General features: G+C 35.1%; 1 protein-coding gene across 1 annotated transcript; it reads right to left on the reverse strand.

Annotated features, from left to right (window-relative positions):
- Positions 1–5: 5 nt before the first annotated feature.
- LOC139973688 (fibrinogen-like protein A) lies at positions 6–3,316 on the reverse strand. The gene is made up of 3 exons (XM_071980527.1): positions 3,111–3,316; positions 2,586–2,847; positions 6–657 (listed from the first exon to the last, which is right to left on the reverse strand). Exons 1-3 carry the CDS (start codon positions 3,135–3,137, stop codon positions 320–322), a joined length of 627 nt encoding a protein of 208 aa, XP_071836628.1. The 5' UTR covers positions 3,138–3,316; the 3' UTR covers positions 6–319.
- Between the last annotated feature and the right edge of the window lie 18,783 nt (positions 3,317–22,099).

Raw genomic sequence — 22,099 nt, forward strand, 5'->3', positions numbered from 1 at the left:
AACATTAAAGAAAATGGAAAAGTTTACTTTAAGTATTTTTATTTTTATTCGTTTGTAGAACTCGTACAATAATAAGTTTGCAAACTATCAAACACCAGGTTAACATTAATAGATTGACATCAATTTCAATTAATATCTTCTCATTCCATTAAAATGAACTATTTGTCGATTCGCTCTGTTTGTCATTTTTGTTGCATTTACTTCTTCGTTCTTGTCTATGGCACGTCCAGCTGTCCGACGCTCTAAGATATGTATGGATCTGTTCTTACTCTCTAAGTAAAGCCTGCTCGTTTGATAAGTTATTTGTTCTGTGTTTTATCTATACCGGCCGTATTTTCATCTCTGTGTATTGTATACCACAATCGTTTCCACTAAGATAATCCCAGTAGATGTTCGTTCCTCGAGTAGAGCCGTCGTAGTCTCCGTTGAGGTGAGAATAAGCGCATTTAGCGCATTTGTCGCTGCCATCAGGAAAATATTCACAATAATAACTATACTGACAATAAGACCGACGATAAGAATAATTACAGTGATAATAACGATAGAACCACCAGGCTCCTCTGTGTCTCTCAGCACAGTCGAAGGTACTCCATCCATCGTTGTCCCGGTCTTTTGTACTGAATTGTTTATTGTTGCTACCAGACAAAGCATTATAACCTGCAACAAACGAGAAAGAGTACATAAACCGGTCAATTGATAAACTTTGAACGAAATGAACATCGGATACAAGTTAGAGGGCAGTGCGTTTTTGTCCTACCAAGATAAAAACGTCAATTCCGCGTATTTTGTTGTTTTTTGTGTTCAAATATTTAGGATACATGAGTAGGTATTTTGTCTTTGCAAGGAAGTTATTATACAATTTTGTTTTTGTTTCGTTTGAAATACAGTGCCACAGCAGTAGCCACATGCAGATGGGGAAACTTTACTAGAGCTTGGTTACTAGAGTTGTTAATATCGCTCTTAATTTATATTTATCGACATTTATTTACAATAATATTCTTCATTATATTTGTACATTATTTCTCTAAGTCCACAACTGAGTGGTTTCCTAGTCTATCAAAACTCGAGTTATTGTTTTCTTGTGTGTTTCGGTGTCAAATCTTATCATTTATTGAATAATAGTAAGAGTAATTCAATTTGCATAGTCTGCATAATTTGCAAGTTTTCAAGTTCATTTTTATTCAACCCTTTGCTTTTTTATTTTGTACCACACTGTTTAACATAGGATCTTCTCGAAGCTGATTGAGGATGGACGCCGGGAGAGGGGGTGGGCTGGACTGTGTCAGTTTAGGAAAGCAAGGGTATCATTTAAAAAGCTAGTCCTTAGTAATTTAACCTGTTATTATTACTAACAAAGGAATAATTGCAATTTGCTGCAGAAACCATCTCCTCACAAAACAAAAATGAAGTAGACCGCATAATTCTTTCTGTCAATATTATGGTTCTAATATAATATATGTCCTGCTCCAAATTCCCTGTTCCACTGGGCAGGGCAATAAGGGTGTTGTTGCCATCGATTGTTCAATACTTTACCCGATTTAGCACGTTGTAATCATTGTATATTTCAACCTGAGGCCACACGTTGGACGTATACACGCAAATTGAAATATGCACTATATACATGACAGATCATGAAATAAATAACTATAAATGAAGAACAGAACCGAAATAGTATAAGGGAAATGACTATAAATATAGTAGCTAATGTTTTAGGTTTTGAAAAAGTAAAAAAAAACGTCAATGTATTACGTTACGAAAGGATTCAATAATATTGATTATTGGCACTCTATTATTTAATATTTATCGACATGTGCAATCTAGTTTCGTACGTATATCGTTTTCGAGCAGATTGTGCTATTACAAATTGTTACTCTGCAAAATATAGACAAATAGTTAAAAATGAAACATTTCTGATTCCTCTGTTTGAATTTTTCTGTAGATGATAAACCATAGATGACGTTATATCAAATAATAATTTATAAATAGCGCCTCAACGTTTGCACATATGAGGATCATCGAGTATACAAACCACTGGAAGTCTCGATACACAGTAACGGGAAAGGACACGCGACATGCTTTCAGGTAGTACTAACATATTATTTACCCCTTTTTGAGTTCGAAGTGTTGCGAGTCACTGCCCTACTGTCTACTGCCATAGTCTTATAAATTGCGTTTGGCGGCCATCGCTATCATGAAAGGCGTGTGTTACTTGCAAGCACGGCGAGGAGACCTTTGTTGCTAAGGAATAGCGAATCTTATTGTCTGCTTCTTGTGTCTATACACATAGTCCTGATAAGATACGTTCGTTCCAGCTGTAGTTCAATTGTTTGAAAGAAAGTAGCAATTTTGGAACTGAAAATTGCAGTGAGCATGAAAAAAAGATAACATTTGGCCAGGATTGTGGTAGATGACATTAGTTGTTGTAGAATACACATTCAAGGAGTACTATACAAATTAAATGCTACAGAGGAGCACGTCACCTGAACCTCCAAGGTTGGCATGTTTTTAGTCTTCGCGCGCCTCCTAATTGACATTATCGTTCCAGATGTATGTATGCGTCGATGATTAGAACATCAACTACTCACCTGTATTTCCACTGTATGATCCAACTGATAGTCGATACTTGTCTGCCTCGTTATTAATGCTGAAAGTCGAATAGATGGCGTAATACGATGATGAAGCGGAATCCCTTAGATCAATACGAAGCTGGTACGTTTTCTGGTTGGTCATAGAGTGGATATATTTATTTCCTAGCCAGTGGTCTTGATTTTTATTACCGAAACCGTTCTTGTAGTCCGTCCAACCAAGATAAAAGTTAACGGAGGCACTCGATCGTCGCTGGATTACCTATGAAATGAAGAAAAAATATAATCCAACTATATAATCTACTACGTCTTAAGGGCATGACATCAAAATCCAACAAAATAGTAAACAAAGATATGTATATTGTAAAAGTAAATTAGTTTTGAAGAGTATTTTGTTTCTTGATTTCTCTTTACCTAAAATGGTAAGTTCATCTCAACGAGATCTGCAGTGCATTATTTTTAGGAAATTAAAGTATAATGTAAGGAAGCTAAGAATATAAATCCTTAATTATTTACGTAACTCACAGTCCAACCTCCTCCGTTACTTTCCATCTCACAGTAAACCTGAATGCCGCTTGTCCAACCATCAGGATAAATGGTGTACACACCATCACTGAGTGTACCGGACACATAAAGCTCGTGGCAATCTTTTGGGACCACCTCGCGAGTGCACGTAACTCCGTCCCCTTCGTAGTTTGGATTGCAGTAACATTTACGGACACCACTCCTCGTAGCACAGGTTGCGTGACTACTACACTGGTAACTCGCTTGTATAATCTGGTTGTTTCGGCAAGTTGATTTTCGTGTACATCTTGAATTGACGTAAAAATCGCCAACCTGATTTAAGACATTCAGCGAAAACAAAAACAAAAAACTTATCAATAAATTAGGAATTTGCGGTTGTCACAGTGAAATGTACAGCATTTTAACGGTGAGTGGCGAATGATAAAGGTATGAGTATGAACCTTTATTCAAGTTTTATGAAGTATTTGAAGCCAACTCCGAAGTAGGATGCGAAAGGATCCGCTATAAAATAAAATAAAAATAGCTGCAAATATTGCATTCAACGGCTTACCGCGACTATACATTAGGCCTACAAATAGTTCTAACCGCAAGACTGTGGAAAAAGTTTCTATGGATGTTTGTGTCAGGCTCATAAGTGGATGCACACTCGTAGGGAGTGGTCTCGTGATTCCCGACTAAACGTAATACTTTCCTCGTCTGACAGTTTTGACTGGACTGAAAAATGGGTCAATAGCCCCTCCCCAACCACGATGCGCACGCCACTGGATTATCTGTAAATGTACTGATTTTATCGACAAGTATAAATAATAAAGGTTTCCTTCTAATTGTATGGACAATGATTAAGAACAAAGCATTATAAAATTTCCTGAATGAACCGTACTGACCCCTAATACACTTCCTATGTCGGCTACGAAGCAGTTGTGGGTGCACGTCTCTCCGTCCCCTTAATAGTTTGGATTGCAGTAACATTTACGGACACCGTTCCTCTCAGCACATGTTGCGTGATCACTACACTGGTAACTCGATTGTATAATCTGGTTGTTTCGGCAAGTTGATTTTCGTGTACATCTTGAATTGACGTAAAAATCGCCAACCTGATTTCAGACATTCAGCGAAAACAAAAACAAACCTTAATAAACCTTAAATAAATTAGGAATTTGCGGTTGACACAGTGAAATGTACAGAATTTCATCGGTGATTGGCGAATGATAAATCCTTCGAACGATAAAGGTATGAGTATGAACCTTTATGCAAGTTTTATGAAGTATTTGAAGCCAACTCCGAAGTAGGAGGCGAAAGGATCCGCTATAAAATAAAATAAAAATAGCTGCAAATATTGCATTCAACGGCTTACCGCGACTATACATTAGGCCTACAAATAGTTCTAACCACAAGACTGTGAATAAAGTATCTATGGATGTTTGTGTCGGGCTTATAAGTGGATGCACACTCGTAGAAGTGGTCTCGTGATTCCCGACTAAACGAAATACTTCACTTGACTGACAGTTTTGACTGGACTGGAGACAGAAAAATGGGTCAATGGCCCCTCCCCCCAACCACGATGCGCACGCCACTCGATTATCTATAAAAGTAATGCTTTTATCAACAAGTATACATAATTAAGGTTCCTTCTTATAATATGGATAATAATTAAGAACAAAGCATTATAAAATTTCCTGAATGAACCGTACTGACCCCTAATACACTTCCTATGTCAGCAACGAAGCAGTTGTGGGTGCACGTCTCTCCGTCCCCTTGGTAGTTTGAATTGCAGTAACATTTACGGACACCGTTCCTCTCAGCACAGGTTGCTTGATCACTACACTGGTAACTCGCCTCTACAATCCGGTTGTTTTGGCAAGTTGATTTTCGTGTACATCTTGAATTGACGTAAAAATCGCCAACCTGATTTAGGACATTCAGCAAAAAGAAAAAGCAAAAGCTTATAAATAAATTAGGAATTTGCGGTTGTCACAGTGAAATGTACAGAATTTCAACGGTGAGGTGCGAATGATAAATCCCTCGAATGATCTAGGTATGAGAAGGAACCTTTATGAAAGTTTTATGAAGTATTTGAAGCCAACTCCGAAGTAGGAGGCGAAAGGATCCGTCATCAAGAAAGTAGCTGCATATATTGCATTCAACGGCTTACCGCGACTAAACATTATGCCTACAAATAGTTCTAACCACAAGACTGTGAATAAAGTATCTATGGATGTTTGTGTCGGGCTTATAAGTGGATGCACACTCGTATGAGTGGTCTCGTGATTCCCGACTAAACAAAATACTTCCCTTGACTGACAGTTTTAACTGGACTGGAGACAGAAAAATGGGTCAATGCCCCCCCCCCCCCCCCCAACCACGATGCGCACGCCACTCGATTATCTATAAAAGTAATGCTTTTATCAACAAGTATAAATAATAAAGGTTAATTTCTAATTATTTGGACAATGATTAAGAAAAGAGCACTATAAAATTTCCTGAAAGAATCGTACTGACCCCTAATACACTTCCTATGTCAGCAACGAAGCAGTTGTGGGTGCACGTCTCTCCGTCCCCTTGGTAGTTTGAATTGCAGTAACATTTACGGACACCGTTCCTCTCAGCACAGGTCGCGTGAGCACTACACTGGTAACTCGCTTGTATAATCTGGTTGTTTCGGCAAGTTGATTTTCGTGTACATCTTGAATTGACGTAAAAATCGCCTTCCTAATTCCACGAATAAATAAAGTAAATTAATTATGAATTTGCGGTTGTCACAGTGAAATGTACAGGACTTCAACGATGGGTGGACATTGCAAACTTCACCTGAATGATCTAGGTAAGGATTTGGATCTTTATGAACGTTTAATAAGGTCTCTGAAGCCAACTCATATGTAGGAGTCCGCAAGATTCGCCATGAAAAAGTAGCCGTCAAATGTTGCATTAAAACGGCCTATGCGACTATACATTAGGCCTACAATTGGTTCTCATCGCAAAACTATCGTTAGTAGTATCCATGCATTTTTGTGTAAGGTTTAAAAGGGAATGACATCTGAAGGAGTAGTCTTGTGCTTCCTGACTAAATGTAAGTAAAACATTTGCTTTTTATTATGCGGAAAAAGTCATTAAGAGCAAGCACTTAAAATGAAAGAACCGTACTGACCATTAATACACCTCCTTTGTCAGCAACGAAGCAGTTGCATTGGTTCAGATGGATGCATTGTTCTTGCTGTCTCAGATAATTACCGACGCAAACACATTGCTCTGTTTCTGTGCGAGAGGTAGCCGAGATGCAAGTATCAGGGTCGTCACAAGTCCTCTCGCAGGTCTCATTGCTAAATATCTCATTAGCTGGACACCATTCAGGGATTGTTTCTAGAGAACAGGAAAGAACAAAATGAACATAATAGTAACCTGAGACAGTCACGACAAATATGACATGTGGCATAGAATAGTTTGTCGTCATTACTTAAATACGTGGTTGTCAGAAGGTTAAAGGAAAGGAACATACACTCAGAAGCTGCTCTAATAAATGTAGAACATTTTAAATAGGTAGTGGCCGTTCCTTAGTCACATTAATGTTACTATTTATTCTGATAACGAGATAAAACACCATCATTTGTTGTGCAATTAGTCTGAAACCAGGTAGTCATGGCTTGTTTCTGTTTCAGAGTTCTCTAGGTGTAAGTATACTGCTTTCTGACAACAATGGTAATTAATAACATCATCAAATTTCTTTTCGTTGGTTGTTCTGATCAAACTGGGAGACGAACCTGGTTTAATTGTAAACGTTATGTTGTACTAACGTTAGGAACGGTTCCTAGTTCAGAGCCATGGTCGGTGTTGAGTACGAAGCAGTATTGTAGTGAGTGCGTAATCACACTTTAGCTAATGGAGGCATTTTGGAATTCTAGTATGGATACTAATGCAAGATTAAGTGTTTGAACTTGCACTAGTAGCTTGTACTTGCACTCATATCATATCATATTCTAATTGCTACGATATGTATTGTAGCGCCGTTGTACTCGCTGATGTATACTCGTACTATATATATTGTAGCAGTTTCTTCAAAACATATTTGACATGCCAAATTTACTTCCAAAAGATCCTTTCGTTTTCAGAATAAACCGTTCATTTTCTGCGCGTTTACGTTTTAAATTTAATAAATGATCACGATTTTTATGATTTTTGGGCTTTGTATTTAATAATGTAAAAGACACTTACCATCTGATATTTCAAATGTTCCTAAACTAGATATATAATAATCCCCCCATTCATCTGAGATACGAAACTCGTCGTATGTTACATAGTAAGTTTGTCCAGCAACGTTCTCAAAGTCCATTCGCAGTTGGTATCGCTTTTGATTTGTTAAGACGGCAATTTTCTCATTTCCGATCCAAAAGTCACTCCCTAGAAAGCCAACGCCATTTCTGAAGTCTTTCCAACTTCTACTAAAATTTACAGAATCCGATCTTCGTCGCTGTAATACCTTCAAAGAATATCAAAAAAGTTAACTAGGACGTGATTGAATTGTTATTATTTGTTCCCTACTGCAATGCGATTTGTTGCTAACAGCTATTACACAGAAATACTTATACTTATATTTCTAACTTCAGTTTGTAGTTTGGGCTAGATATTTACAGTTTCCTTGGAAGAAGAACTACGCTGTACCTAAGTACAATCTGGTACTTAAATTCCACAATATTAAAAATAATTAATTCAAACTTTCGTTTCGATGAAAAAAGCGAGATTCTATTTGAAATAACGACTTTGTATTACATCGCTATATATTGCTGCAATCAAAATCTGAAGTAAATTTGTACAAAACTATTTAAAGTTGAAAAGAAAACATCAAGTAATCAGCCATACCGTCCTTCCACCAGTATCAAGATCATTGTTACAGTAAGCCTCAAACGGTTCCGGATAGCCATCTGGTTTAATAAGGTACACTCCAGATGTAATGTGGGTAGAGGAACATGCATTCGATACTTCTTTGCAGTCTCTCGGATACGCAGGTTGTTGAAAAACAAAGTATGAAGAACCTGGATGGAAAGTAAAACAAGGTTAACATTTTATTGTGACTGAAAAATCATTTTAGCTAACGAAAATATCGCCTAAGATGCTTTATCTCAATTGCCTCTCTCCACCCAGGGGTTAATGGGTACATGTCAGGTAACTTGTCATTGGGCGCAGTATATAACTGCAGCCGTCTGGAGGGATTGTCTCTGGGACAGGTTATTATTGAACAGGGGTAATATAACGTCTGTAAAGCTCTTTGAAACCTATCGCTGTTTAAAAGCGTTACATGAATCAAATATTATTATTAATATTTTTACTATAAGACTTTTTAGCTAATTGTAAGAGAACTGGTTTCGTTATTAAGCGAGTTAAGGCAATGCATCAGTTTAAATATCAATTATTACTCAACTACCATATAGTCGAATATATCACGACTAAAGTTAAATGAAGTAATCGTTATTGAATTCTCAGATGTAACTGATTTGAAGCATTATATGTGATTAGTTTTTAGCCTGCAATGGAAATTCAAAGACCAAGTAACTTGATTTCTTTTTAACCAAGCTTCCGTAGCTATCAATCATATCCAAGTGAGATCAAAAGACTCACGAAAACAGGAAAATCCCTTTTGTTTAAAGTACCTGAGAAAATATCGTAGGATATAAAAAGATCGAAAGTATACTACTCAGAGGAAATCAACCACAAAATAGATATTCGGAAAAAGTAACACGATTGAAAAACAAAACGTCAAGAGCGACCATTAAAAAGCTAACATTTCCAGCCATTCAAGTTGTCCAACTGAGGTGTTAACGTTTACATTGCATAAGTTATATACCTTACAGAGGTTACTTCTTATAATAAGAAAAATCATATGATATAAATAATACACCTACCTGAAGATCTTCCCTCGGCACTGACGATTATCTGTGTAATAAAAGATTTACTGAATACATTACAAGACATAGAGAGTATTGCAGTCAACATAAAGCAGGATCAGATTAAATCTAATGTTAATAAAACCAGTTTGAGGGAAAGAAAGAACCTTTCGCAAACTGGTCTAAAATATGTTAGTTTCAGAGTAAAGTCGAGTTATACTTTGATAAAATCTCCGGATAACCACTTACAATGATGTTTTTCTTTTGTCTATATTCCATATCTGATTTACAGGTCAATGATCACTTACAGGGTAGAACTTTCTTCCAGGAAACATTAGATTACTGGCATTTTCCGGTTGTACAGCTACTCTGGCACATGATACGTACGTGAAGGACAGCTTTGTTGCTTAATGCAGACAGATGTTCTTTGTTCAAGTCATATTTTGACATTAGAACATTTCAAACATGGGTTGTAACACATTTGTGTTTAACAGTCCTTAATAACACGTAGGGATCATTAACATCGCCCCAGCTATTCTTGTTGGACGAAGATTACCGTGTCTTGATACTTACCGTGCACAATGAAACTCTGAGTTTTTAATGGTGTCATTTTACTTGTAAGGTAAGTTCATAGCCATAGATTTGTATATCTTGCTAACTAAACAATTGTAGCAGCGCTACAGAAGCTCAGCTAAGCTTCTATTTGAAATCATTATGTGTATAGTGTTGTGCTGATATCGCCAATATCGGACCTGGCCGATATCCGATTTTTTTCAATCTCAAAATCGGCCCAATACCGTTACCGATATTTTTCAACAGCCAGTATGAATGTCAAATCGCACTTATAGTCATATTTTAATACATAAATAATCAGAATTATCATCGGCTATCGTAAAATATTATATTGCACAGCACACAAACAGTAACCACTTGATAATTCCTTTGTGTCTATTCTATAACATTAGACCTAACCTCTTTTTAACTGAATGATCATAGTCCCCAACAAGATGATATGCAAGAAACTATGTGCTAGCATTTTGTTCTTGGAACAACACAAGTCCATTATTCCTGTTACTTCTGTTGAACGGTTCGTTACTCTGTTTGACCCACTACGTTCAAAACTTAAGCTGCAAGTCTTATACAAATTGTTGTCACATAGAGCCCCGTCATTCTTAGCAAAGAATGTTAAAAGATGACGACAAGTTATGAATAAAACTGACTTCATATAGAAAATACATTAGCGTATCCTGGCTAAGAACTTTTACTACTCTTAGTGATTAACAGAACCAAAACCACGATATTTTCTTTATTTTTTTTTAACTTCCGTAAAAAATATATCCTACCATTTGCCGGTTATACTGACAACTAAGCCTAGCCAAAATTAGCAAGTGCCTCGTCCTTGAATTATTCGACAAATTGTTTCAAACAAAATTCTCAAAATACAATCTTTTCAACAGTCATTTATGTTTTAACAAAATGCATCCATGATACTCATTGCAACTTTTTAAAAGATACAGACTTTTTGGAATGATTCAGTAGGGGGTGTCCACGTGTTATAAATTGTATTCTCAGCTGAGGACTAGAAGCACTGTACATGTTAATGTGGTAATTTACTACTGTAGTTATACATATAGTCACATAGCCTGGTGAAACTTACTTTAAAGCGCTACAAAGACTGCTATGTACGTAACGTTCAGTGGCCTGACTGGTCTGCTTACAGATCGTTATATCATTAGATCGGTAAATATTTTCAGAACTTGCGTCATGCTTGTTTGACCAGCTAGAACAGATTAATAAATCATCGCAAGAAACAAGAAGTAGCTTTGTTGTGGGGGAAAAAAGAGCAGAAATTGGAATTGGCTCCAACAATATAGGTCATTCTCACACGTATTACACACACAAACTGTGTGTGGGGTCAAATTGGAAATCTGTAGTCCTTTTACAGAGAATAACATCGAAGTAGATTGGATTTGATCGAGTCTCCCACGGGTGGGATTATGTCCTACAATGACGGGAAGTTAAGATGGAAGACATTTGGCTACTCACATCAAAACACATGCTGGTCATGCATACTGAAATATTGCGAAACAAATAACATGATCATTGCATATGATTGTGGCCCACATTTCATTATAACTGAAATCTTTACATAAGCCCCTGTTTTGGACCTTCCCATGACGACAAAAATATTCTTCCTGTACATTTTTGGTTTACTGCCATTCAAACTGATATCTACGATGCAAAATGTTAGAAGTACGTTATGGTACAGCAAATGTAAGCCAACCTTAAAAACGCTACCTTAGAAGAATAGACTTTAAGCAATACAATTATATCTGTTATAACATGATGATCATGATGATGATAAAAATTGCAAGAGATAAAGAATGTCAACAAAAAGGACAATATAAAAAGAGGAAGTTAAGCAAGAATGAAGGAATTTAATCTCTTTTCTTTCAGACCAAGTCATTCATGACCAAAATTCCATAGTGTGATATTGTTCTGCCATAAGGGTAAAGAATTGAACCAATACTCGGCTTTAATTTTGTAAAAGTATGTAGGATCGGAAGCAGCTTAAACACAATTTTTTCTTGTGTTTTAATGCCGAATAATTAAGATATAAAGATATTAGAACATCCGAGCATATCGTAGTTCAAAGTTCATTTAATGACGATGTTGTCTTTCAAGACAAAAACATCTGAGCATAGCATTTCCAGTAGTGAAATAGACAATTCTCTAAATAAACCAGAAAAGAAGGTTTAGATCATTCCTGCAATTTTAGCAGTTCTCTGATGTTTTTTCTCTCCATCAAATGTGTGAAAATGCTTCAAAGCTGTGATTGCTCATGGGTGATAGTTTTTACATGTCGAACATGCTAGGAATGACTCTTTGGCACGATTTAGTATCCTTCTAGAAAAATATTTTCCTCGGATACAGAAAATGCTATCACACTTACCTAATGTCATGAAAAAATTAAAATCTACATTTTATACTTTTCCGTTGTCAACAGATTGAAGCGGTCAAGGCGATTTGTTTGGGATATAGCCAAAGTTTTTTTTGTCGTCGAGAATGTTATTCAGGAAGCACAGACGGTGTGCGACGTTATTGTTGTTGTAAAACATTGTGTTTCATGTCACCGTATGCTGAGTATCACATGCCGTTTGTTCCCTTGAATATAATGGAGGAATTAAACTCGATATCCTTCAACATATAAAGCGAATTATTACCATACATTGAGTAGTGATAGATGTTATGATAATACTTTCTAGTTTTTGCAACGTGTTAGAAAAGAGACCTTTAAATACAGCGCAATGTATTTTATGTTGTTTAATTTGTAAGAGTCTATCATCGATGTTTTTTTTTAAGTATAGGGAGAGTTTCCTTTGTATACTGAATTATATAACAGGTTACTGTAAAAGATATACGAAACGTTACGTTTTATACTACACCAAATAGCCACATCACGAAGGGAGGGTGTGAGTCGGGCAGGAGGGAGTGATTGAGAGCAGCAAAGAGGGGGGGGGGGTATGGGTGGGATCGGTGACTACTCCCATCGCATCATGTTATAGATGGAGTACACTGTCATTGGTCCTATTATAAGAAGTCAGGTCATTAAGTATGAAAGACGACATACATGAGAATATCTTCGCGTTGGTTTTACATTTTATTACTCTATTTAAATTGAGACTATTAAACGTAACAAGAACGTTTACATGATCGCCACGACTTTAAGGAACACCTTGTGTAGAAATCAAAGTAAACTACGGTATTTGTAATTAGAGAATTAACAGATAACTTAAAGGATCATGAATATCTGTCTTTCTCGTAGTAGTTTATTTTCAAGTTATACGTTAACACCTAATACACTATTTCGCACAGTTGTAGTTAGCATATGCATTACATATTTAGTTCTTTACACGGTGAACTAGCCTTAAATATTCTAATATGTGACAGAAAACATCACTTTGGATTGTCATTAGAATGTTTGTGAACTGCATTGTGTCAAAAGGATTTTTTCAATAAAAATGAAATGTAATTTATCTTTTGGTGAGAATTTTCTCACTCAAATTATGTTGTATTACTTGTTCTCTGCTTTGTTTTACTGTTATAGATTATGTCTTAGAATAGAGAAAAAAGACAAACATAACACAGCAAAGCTATAAATTGCAAAGTATAATGATTTAAAAGACAATCAACTAGAATGAGAATCAATCATGTTATAGAAGATTTCTTTGCACCTGCATTGCGTTATTCCGCTTGTTATATCGGCCTTTATTATTTTTTTTTGTATGATTGGGTGAAATTTTAGATTTGCTTGTCGCACTTTGTCCAGAATACAGCCTAAATTTAAAGCAATAATGTAACAAAACTGATTAAATGAAAAAAATATACAACTCCTCCGTGCAATTGTCTTTATATGATAAGGCATTTATTCAGCTTTTTTCTTGTCTTATTTTTTTGTCTGGATTGACTACACAAAGACTAACGAAACATCTAACTACGATTTTATTTTGAGTATGATTTTATAACGTCTATTCCATTGGAAAGAGACTTTCAATCGTTTTAATCTTCTAATTTATTCAAATTACAGATCGTCTAATAACAGTATCAATTTTAAACAATGTTCTTAAAATAATATCAGTTGTAATTATTATCACTAAATCGTTAACGTCGTTGCACATTTTATTATAATAGCGCGACACGTTAATTAGGAATACACAGTTAATCAAGTCGCACACATTCGACATATAATGCGATACTTTATAGGTGTTTCATTTTAACTCACAAGAATCAAAACTAAAGTAAAAACAGCTTAATGTTCATAAAAGTACGTTAAACGAAAAGGTATGTTACTTTTTCTTAAATTAATTTATTGAATGCCATATGAGCATATTTGGGGATGTGCACATTTTCTGTCACTGTTTTAGTCACCTAACGATGTATAAAAATATCTCAATTAAGTTTCCCATTCAGAATCAAAATCTTATTTTTTCCTTGTAATTTCCATCTTATCTTGGCATTGTAATACGACATTAAAGTCTGAGTCGCTATCAAGGAGTTACCTTTGGTCAAGTTATATTACTTTTCGACATAACCATTGAGAAAATCACTGTCACTTTTAAAAGGCTTGTGACTGAGTTTTTTCTTTACAAACTTTATCATTTCAAATAAAATAAATGACCATGTGTTACATTTTGTGTGCTCTAATATCCTTCATATTTAAAATAACGGTATATTGGGATTACATTTCCTGGGAATATCTAACAATATAGCCCAACTGAAGGAAATGAGAGAAAATTGGAAGCTAGACACCCAAATCGCCTGAGACATTTTCATGATCGCGTATCATACCATCAGAACGTACTTTCTGAAAATTAGATTTGTCATTTATTTCTGGCTTTGTGGAAGTCTTTTATCTTTGCTATTTCGTTCGGAAATAAATCTATGTAGACTAAGTTTTCTATTTTAAGCAGTAATTTTAGTTTCAATAAATAAGTTTTAAAATAGATTGTCGTGTACAACAGTTGGATTCATATTTATTCAACTTTTTTTCCTTGAATATGTACATGTACAATAATAGTGATCATAATAATATATTTTCAAAATACATTTCAGAGGACCTTTATTATTGTTGCAGACTGTTTTTCAAATTTTGGCACACATATAATGATATCTATTAAAGAGATCTCTATGAGCATGTGAAGGTTTTAAACAATTAGGTGTTATTTAGAAATATAAGCCTGAAACTTTCGCGTTTGCATGATAGTTTACAACAATGTAATTAAACGCAAAACTGAGAATTTCTTCAAATTTGATTAAACCTGAACCACACTTTCAAGTTAAAGATATCTAATTTACAGGATGTATCTTATCGTTATGGTTTTGTTCACTGTAGTTACTCAACTGTTGACTATTTGAAATAGAAGTCTTGTTTTAGATTAGTTAACGCATATGTTGCTTTAATGTATTCGTAAGGATAACATGAACAAAGACCAGCAACAAAGTGTCTGTTCGGAAATCATATCAAAATAAGCTGAAAAAGGAAGTTGCCTTCATGCAGATGAAAATCAAGTTATACGTATGTACTTTATATCGAATTATAACATAAAAGTAAGGCATTATAACAACAGGAAAAAAATGGAAAAAATTTAACCATACAAAGCGTACCGAATATCGCTCTGTATCAAGAGGGAATCTCATAATTGGATTTTTTACAAGAAGAAAATGTTAACTCATGTATCTAAAAGAAAAAAAAAAGTATATTTTAGTTTTTAATTATCGCTGAAATAAATGAATTATTTTATTTAGCTATCGTACTTGTAGCCAAAATTATGAATCATAAATTTATGAGAATTTATAGAATGATCTACATGTGAATTTAAGCTCACTAATTCATCATATGAACTGAGTGTTGTAACGTGTTGGTAGGTATCTGTGAAAGTTAGGGTTGGCTATTGGGGGAAACCTTGTGAACTTACGTGCTGTGAAGGATATGTGGAGAGCGATATACTCATAAGTTTGAAAAGAGATAAATTTTTCCTGACCATATCACGAAACTTGATTGACTTTTAAAAATTGGTGTGTAACGAAAACACGTTGAGATGTATGCATGAGCTTTTTTTTAAAGTATTTTACATTTGAGAAAATTTTAGAGAATTATGTTTTTAAGCATAGAAGAACCGATTAAAGTTTTTATTCCAATATATGTGGTTAAATTAAAGACGTTTTGTTATTTTTTGAAACACTGCTGCCCTTTCGCGAAGTTAAAAATTCAAATTTTTAAAGTTTTTTTTTAAAGTTCTTAAAAATAAATATTTTAAATTGAAGGCCTTCTGACTGAAATTTATCAGGATTTTTTGTCGATATTTTTCTATTTCTTCGAAGACGCTAACACTTCACTTTGTCACATAATTTAATATTTACAGAGTCAGCTCAAAAACACATTGGTGTAACTTATGTTATTTTTGAAACAGAAGATATTCAATGGAGTAAAATAAAATATATTAAATAATAGAAAGACTTACCATTTCTGTTCCAAACGAGTTCCAAATCGTCAAAACAGTCAAACAAACTATGAAACACTTCTCCATGATTTCGAGTTTGTATAAATGACACGCGAAAATATATTTGATGAAGTGCAAGATGGCAAATGACACAGGGTATCTATTCAGGGGTGTCCAACACCCTGTTGAATGACCGTAGTAGTATGGATGTCCATTAATGCCATCATTTTATTTGAAATATGATTTGATGAACAGCTTATACAAATGTACTGCACATCTAAAGTATTATTGGCTTGTGTGTAAAGACATGCGCAATCCAACTTAATATTTTGTAAAGCTATTTTTATCTTGAAATTTCAGTCAATAGTGCAGTAAGCTTCAGTTGCATAATGTTGAATTGTCCTTGTTCCGATAAATACAGCATACCACCTACTGTATACTAATGGACTATCGTGCCTCTAGTTACAATGCCAGCAACAGTATTGCAATTCAAAACATGTAAATGTATTTACTTTTTCAAACGAATATCAATTACGATGATCAATTTTAATCTATAATACATTTAGTGTGGTTCATGTTAAATGTTCTGTAGTTGTGTGCCAAAAGACGTCAATGCTACTAAGCTGATGAAATTAACAGGAATGTTGATTTACTTGTTCTGGTTAAGCTGCTATTATCGATATTTTTAAGAAACATTTATGAGTGATTATTTTAGCTAAGTTGCTTCGCTTTTGGTTGGAAGGCAAAATTAAAGGAGTATCGAAAGGACAGGAATTAAACTACTAATCAGCACTACATAACATGCATGAACTAGTACAATACATCTTATATACCGTGAAATGTACGGTATGATCTATTCTACACTATCAATTTGTATGTATTAATATATAATTAACACAGTTTGGAACATTCGAAGTTTGTCAGTGATATTCTATATGAACAATACTTCCTTGTTTTTATGATGCCTACGTCACACCCTGTTTGTGGGATCGAGTATCCTCACAAGTGATTGAATAAACATGTCAGCTGTTTCACTGGGCTTTGACTAATTTGTTTGTTGACTGTCATAATTACATCAATAATGACCGTAAATGATAAGGAAAAATCTTTTTCAATTATATAGGATATTTAATCAAAGGAGCATGTTTTGACCTATGAAAAGGTAGGTTGATATTAGATTTTTGAATAAATATATTATTACCAGCATGCCTATGACTTAGCTGACAGTAGCGTAGCCAGAGGTAGAGGAAAAGCTGTCCCTCCCACACACACAAAACATTGTCAGGGACGAAAACTGGAAAGGCAAAGAAAATTAACCAAATAAAAATAAATAGCTATCATATACAATACTGGATAGGTTACTTTGTGTTACATCACGGCGCTAGGTGCTTCTCAGGAGGTTTCACTCTTTAGCGATATGCCAACTAAGTACAGAAATATCTTTCACTTCGAGTCAGTTATTGACATTTCTAGACAAAGTTCCGTAAGTAGCACGGCACTGGATTGTCGTCTTTAATGAAAGTCACTGAGAGAGGAGATAAATCCGTATACCTACCCTCATGTCCTATTATGTATTTTAAATGCATTATGTATTCAATATATACAAGGCCGTAGACACAGGGACCATGGGAACACAAACCTGACCGAACCCCCCCCCCCCTTAACCCCGAAAGTTTCTAGCAAATGGTTATAACACCCTAACGCAAATGTGTTTAATATATAATGAAAATGATAGCATCATGCTTCTAAACACCCTTACCGAGACACAATGTTCAGAAAGGTGAGGGTACACTTCACCCTTAAGCCCCACCCTCTCTTAAGATCCCTCTCTAAAAGGACGTCCACCTAAAAATTGGATTGAATTTCGTAACAGGGTGTACAGACTGTACATTTTCATGCAATTGCATATCAGAACAGGCGTTAAGTCAACCTTAGTAGTTATCGGTAGTTCACGCACATTCTGTGAACCGTCAGACATAGTACAGTATGAATTAATTGAAACTTGTTTTGCCAATGCCAGTTATTCCAGAAATATTAAATAAACAAAATAAAATTGATACTCTTTTCTACTATAGCGATGCATTCCACGGCAGTACTTAATCTTTTAGCTTACTCTTTTTATTATTTCAGAAAAAAAAAAACATTGTTATGTAAACCAGTTGAACTTTTCGGATACGTTGGAGGTAACAAATGAAACTTTTAAAATAAAACGAGCATAATCAGTAGAAATCTGTGGGATAATATAGTTGCAGTTTTAAAATAACTCTTGATACAATACGTCAAACCTTCGAAGTATTCCGCGTACTGCCGGGGTGACTATTGTTGCACGAAAAAAGAACAGGATATCCCATTGACGTTGCGCGAAAGAGAAACTAAATATTGGATGTTGTGCCTGGTTTACTCACTCTTCAATATATGAATTCTCGTATTCCTTGGCTTTGATTGCCATAACAAATTGTGACAAATAAAGATGGAAACACATTTGGCAATTTCTGTGGGTGAAATTGGATCCCGTATTAAATCAATCATTTCATGTGAAAACAAAAACAAACAAAATATTTTATAATCACAGAGTCGACACAAATTGCGCCAGTCTGGTCGTTCTCGAATTGAATCTACATTCCCCTTGAAAAAGGAAGGATTTACGCCCCTGTACTTACATTAGAAACAACCATATCACACGGTGCATATTCGTTTTGCTGGATTAGGAATGGAAGTTGCGCAGAAGAGTTCAGTCAAAAGGTTGGTTTAGAGACTCAAAGATTAGAAGTCTCGTTGTAGGTTATTCAATATGCAAGGTGTCAGTGAACTTTCGGCTAATCAAATGATTTCTTCTCTGGAATTTGTTTGGCCATGATAACAATCTGTTCAGGTGATGCAGAATTTATTCAGCAGGTGGTTCAAGTCCACCAACAGGTAACATTAAGCCACTCACTTTCCAAGAAGGATATCAAACCTTTGAGCACTTAATGTGACTTGATATAGAAAAAAGGCTAATCCTATGATAGAAATTTTGTATGACAATTGGCAAAGCGATCAATGTGTAAATTAGTAAAGGCATCATTATTGACGCACCTTCGTAATTGACGCATATTCAAATTTTGCTAAACGAATCAGCAGGCAACAAAGCAGAGTTACATATTTCATGAGTTTGAATCCACTTAAGGTATATGCTGATCAAATTGTGTTTTTTTTTAAAATCTTTTGACATCCTCTCCCAAGTTTTGCACGTATTTTTGGCATTTAGAAATCTTACTTCCAACAAATAACCAAAATTACCTAAACATGAAACCACTAATCCCAGGAACCTGGTCTGTCTGAGTTGAATGGCTCAATATCGGGGTATAAAATACTTGACACGGCAGACATTTTGTGGTCAAATTCTGCTCACTATACTCTTGAAGGGGCAATGCCAGTACAAAAAGATCTCTTAATGTACAGTTAGCTTGTTACAACAATGTGACAGTATATGTGTACCATTGGTAAACATTTCATATTTTTTCAACAACACATACATTAACACTTAAACGAGACAGTGCCCCCCCCCTTGTAAATAAAGAATAGGAGCTGGTGTTGTTAAAGCTCATTACCAGCTTTGTATGGTTAAAACACAAACAAACCCACTGGTGGGACTATGAGGGTTGGGAGAGGGGCTGATTATGTCTCCTTCCACATTTTCCCAGAACTTGAGCAAATTTTCAAATACACAACTAGAAACCCAAATTTCTAATGAGGGGTGGGGGCACCCCCTTGTTCCCTCTCTCAGGTTTGCCTCAAAACTAGTACTTGGTGTGACCTGTATTTTTCTTAAACTAAGTAATTTTTTGTGTTGTCCTTTTTCTAGGAATACATGTGCTGGCTCCAAAAGAGTCTATCTCTTTTTAGCACTGTGGGTGAAATAGACAGTTTAATAGCTATTTTTGGTTAAGAAGGAATATTCTTGGTGATAGATGTTTAATTTAAAATGTGCCTATGGACACTGAAACCCATTTATATGTTAAGTAATGTGTCTGTTAATTTATTTATTAAGCATTACTTGACAGCTGGTAGGTCACTGGACCCCAGATACCAGGGAGTGAAGGGCATAGGGTTGGAGGGGGAAGTTGAGACAAAGGCTAAATTATGAATATTCAATGAACCAACCTTTGTGTTTGATTGGTTTAAGGTGGTCATGTGTGAGATGCCTTGAACAATTATTATAGAATGTATTCTTATTATTATGGGATGTATTCTTATTATTATTATTATTATGGGATGTATTCTTATTATTATTATGGGATGTATTTTAGGAATTATGGGATGGAATGAATAGGGTATGATGGTAGGGGGGCAAAATTAAGAATAGTTACTGAAGCTGAGTTGCTTATAGGTAGATTAGAATAGAGGAAGGATTAAGTTTGAGATGGTTGGGCACGCGATCATAATTATTTTCTAAAACTAACTTCACCAGTATTAGAATAGAGGACTAGTATAAAATTAATTTAAAGTTAAGTGGACACTTGAAGCGTTTTTATAGATGTTTTGTGAATACCTGGAGCTTGTTCTTTAAATGGATATTTTATTTTAGTAAACACCTGGAACTGTTTTACATGGAGATTTTATATTCAATAAAAGTTTATCACCCGAAGTTGTAGCCATGGAGGCAGACCTACATTTCATCCTGTTCTAATATCTGGCAACCATACTATTTGTTGTGCTAATTTTCTGCTGTGATGGAACTATAAATCCTCTTTTTAATTCTACGTCCTTGTTTGGCACCGGAAGCAACGACCCAACCCCATTGATGAACAGCCCCTTCTAGAGACCGAGACGCCCCAAGGGGATATTTTTCCCCGAGTAGCGAGCTACCCAGAGAGCCACCCTACCCCAGAGACGTCCCCAACTAAGGGAACCGCCCTCGAGGTTTCCTAATGAGACAACTTCACTTTCAATTACGTTAGGTCTTCTCGCCCCGCGATTTTGTTTTTATTTCGTTGGGACCGATAAGTATTTTATTTTCCAATAAGTTCAGTGGAGTCGTTGAGCTCCAAAATATGTAAGTATACACCCCCGAATATAATTTTACATTTTACTTGAAGTTTAAGTAACCCCTTTGAATTTAATGCAACGTCCATGTGCATAGTAACATTTCTATTTCAAACCAAGTTGTATCGTCCAGAATAAAGGATACAAAATTATTGATGTGGTTAATGATTGCTACAATAAAAATTACATGGTATATGAAGCTGGTAACAAAAAATTACGATATTAATATAAAACTAATGAAACATCGCGATAACTAATAAGGGCATTATAATTAGTTTGATACTCCGAGCTTAGAGGGTCTATTAACAAATTATGTATGTATAGTTTTAATTAAATGTCACTCAATTTGTCAAAAATCAAGTATTTGGATTGCTTAACAAAATGGGGTTTATTATCATTCTTTCAGAAACTCAGGCGATGTTAAGAATACATTTGGCAAACATTTCTGTTTTAAACCGAGTTTTATCGTCCAGAGTAAAGGATTAATTACAATGACAAAGGCGGTTAATTATTGCTACGGTAAATATTCCATAGTTTATGAAGCTGGTAACAAAGATTTCCATCTTCATGAAAAAAGGTAATCAAATATCACGAAAACTAAAACGGCATTAGGCCTACTTAGAGATTAGACCGGCTATTATGAAGATTAATATACCAAGGTTACAATACTGGTTGTGGGGAGGCTGACAAATATTTGGAAGCTTAGAGCAGATAAAGGCAAAATAATGATTGTTCTTCTTCAATCATGGGTTATGGGATCAAGTGGATTATGTCTTTCTTTTCCGTAATGGATGAATTTAGGCAGAATTTCAACAATAAAACTAGTTTTCAAAACGCTAATAACTCGAAGAAAACATGTTTTGTGTTTTTAATATCATGTAAATAGTACCTTCAGATGACAATCAGAAATTGCTAATGTATTTTAAACATGATGTCATTTGAGGTTAGAAACTTCTTACGTTTAATCTTGCATCTGAGGAATTGAACTAATGTATTAGATAATACAGTCTTGTAATTGTTATTGATGAACTTCGGTAAAATCCTGTTTAAGGTTCTTGATAAAGTCTTAAAATTATAACAAAAAAGCTGG

Source organism: Apostichopus japonicus, chromosome 9 (assembly GCF_037975245.1).
Source record: "Apostichopus japonicus isolate 1M-3 chromosome 9, ASM3797524v1, whole genome shotgun sequence".
NCBI classification, from domain to species: domain Eukaryota; kingdom Metazoa; phylum Echinodermata; class Holothuroidea; order Aspidochirotida; family Stichopodidae; genus Apostichopus; species Apostichopus japonicus.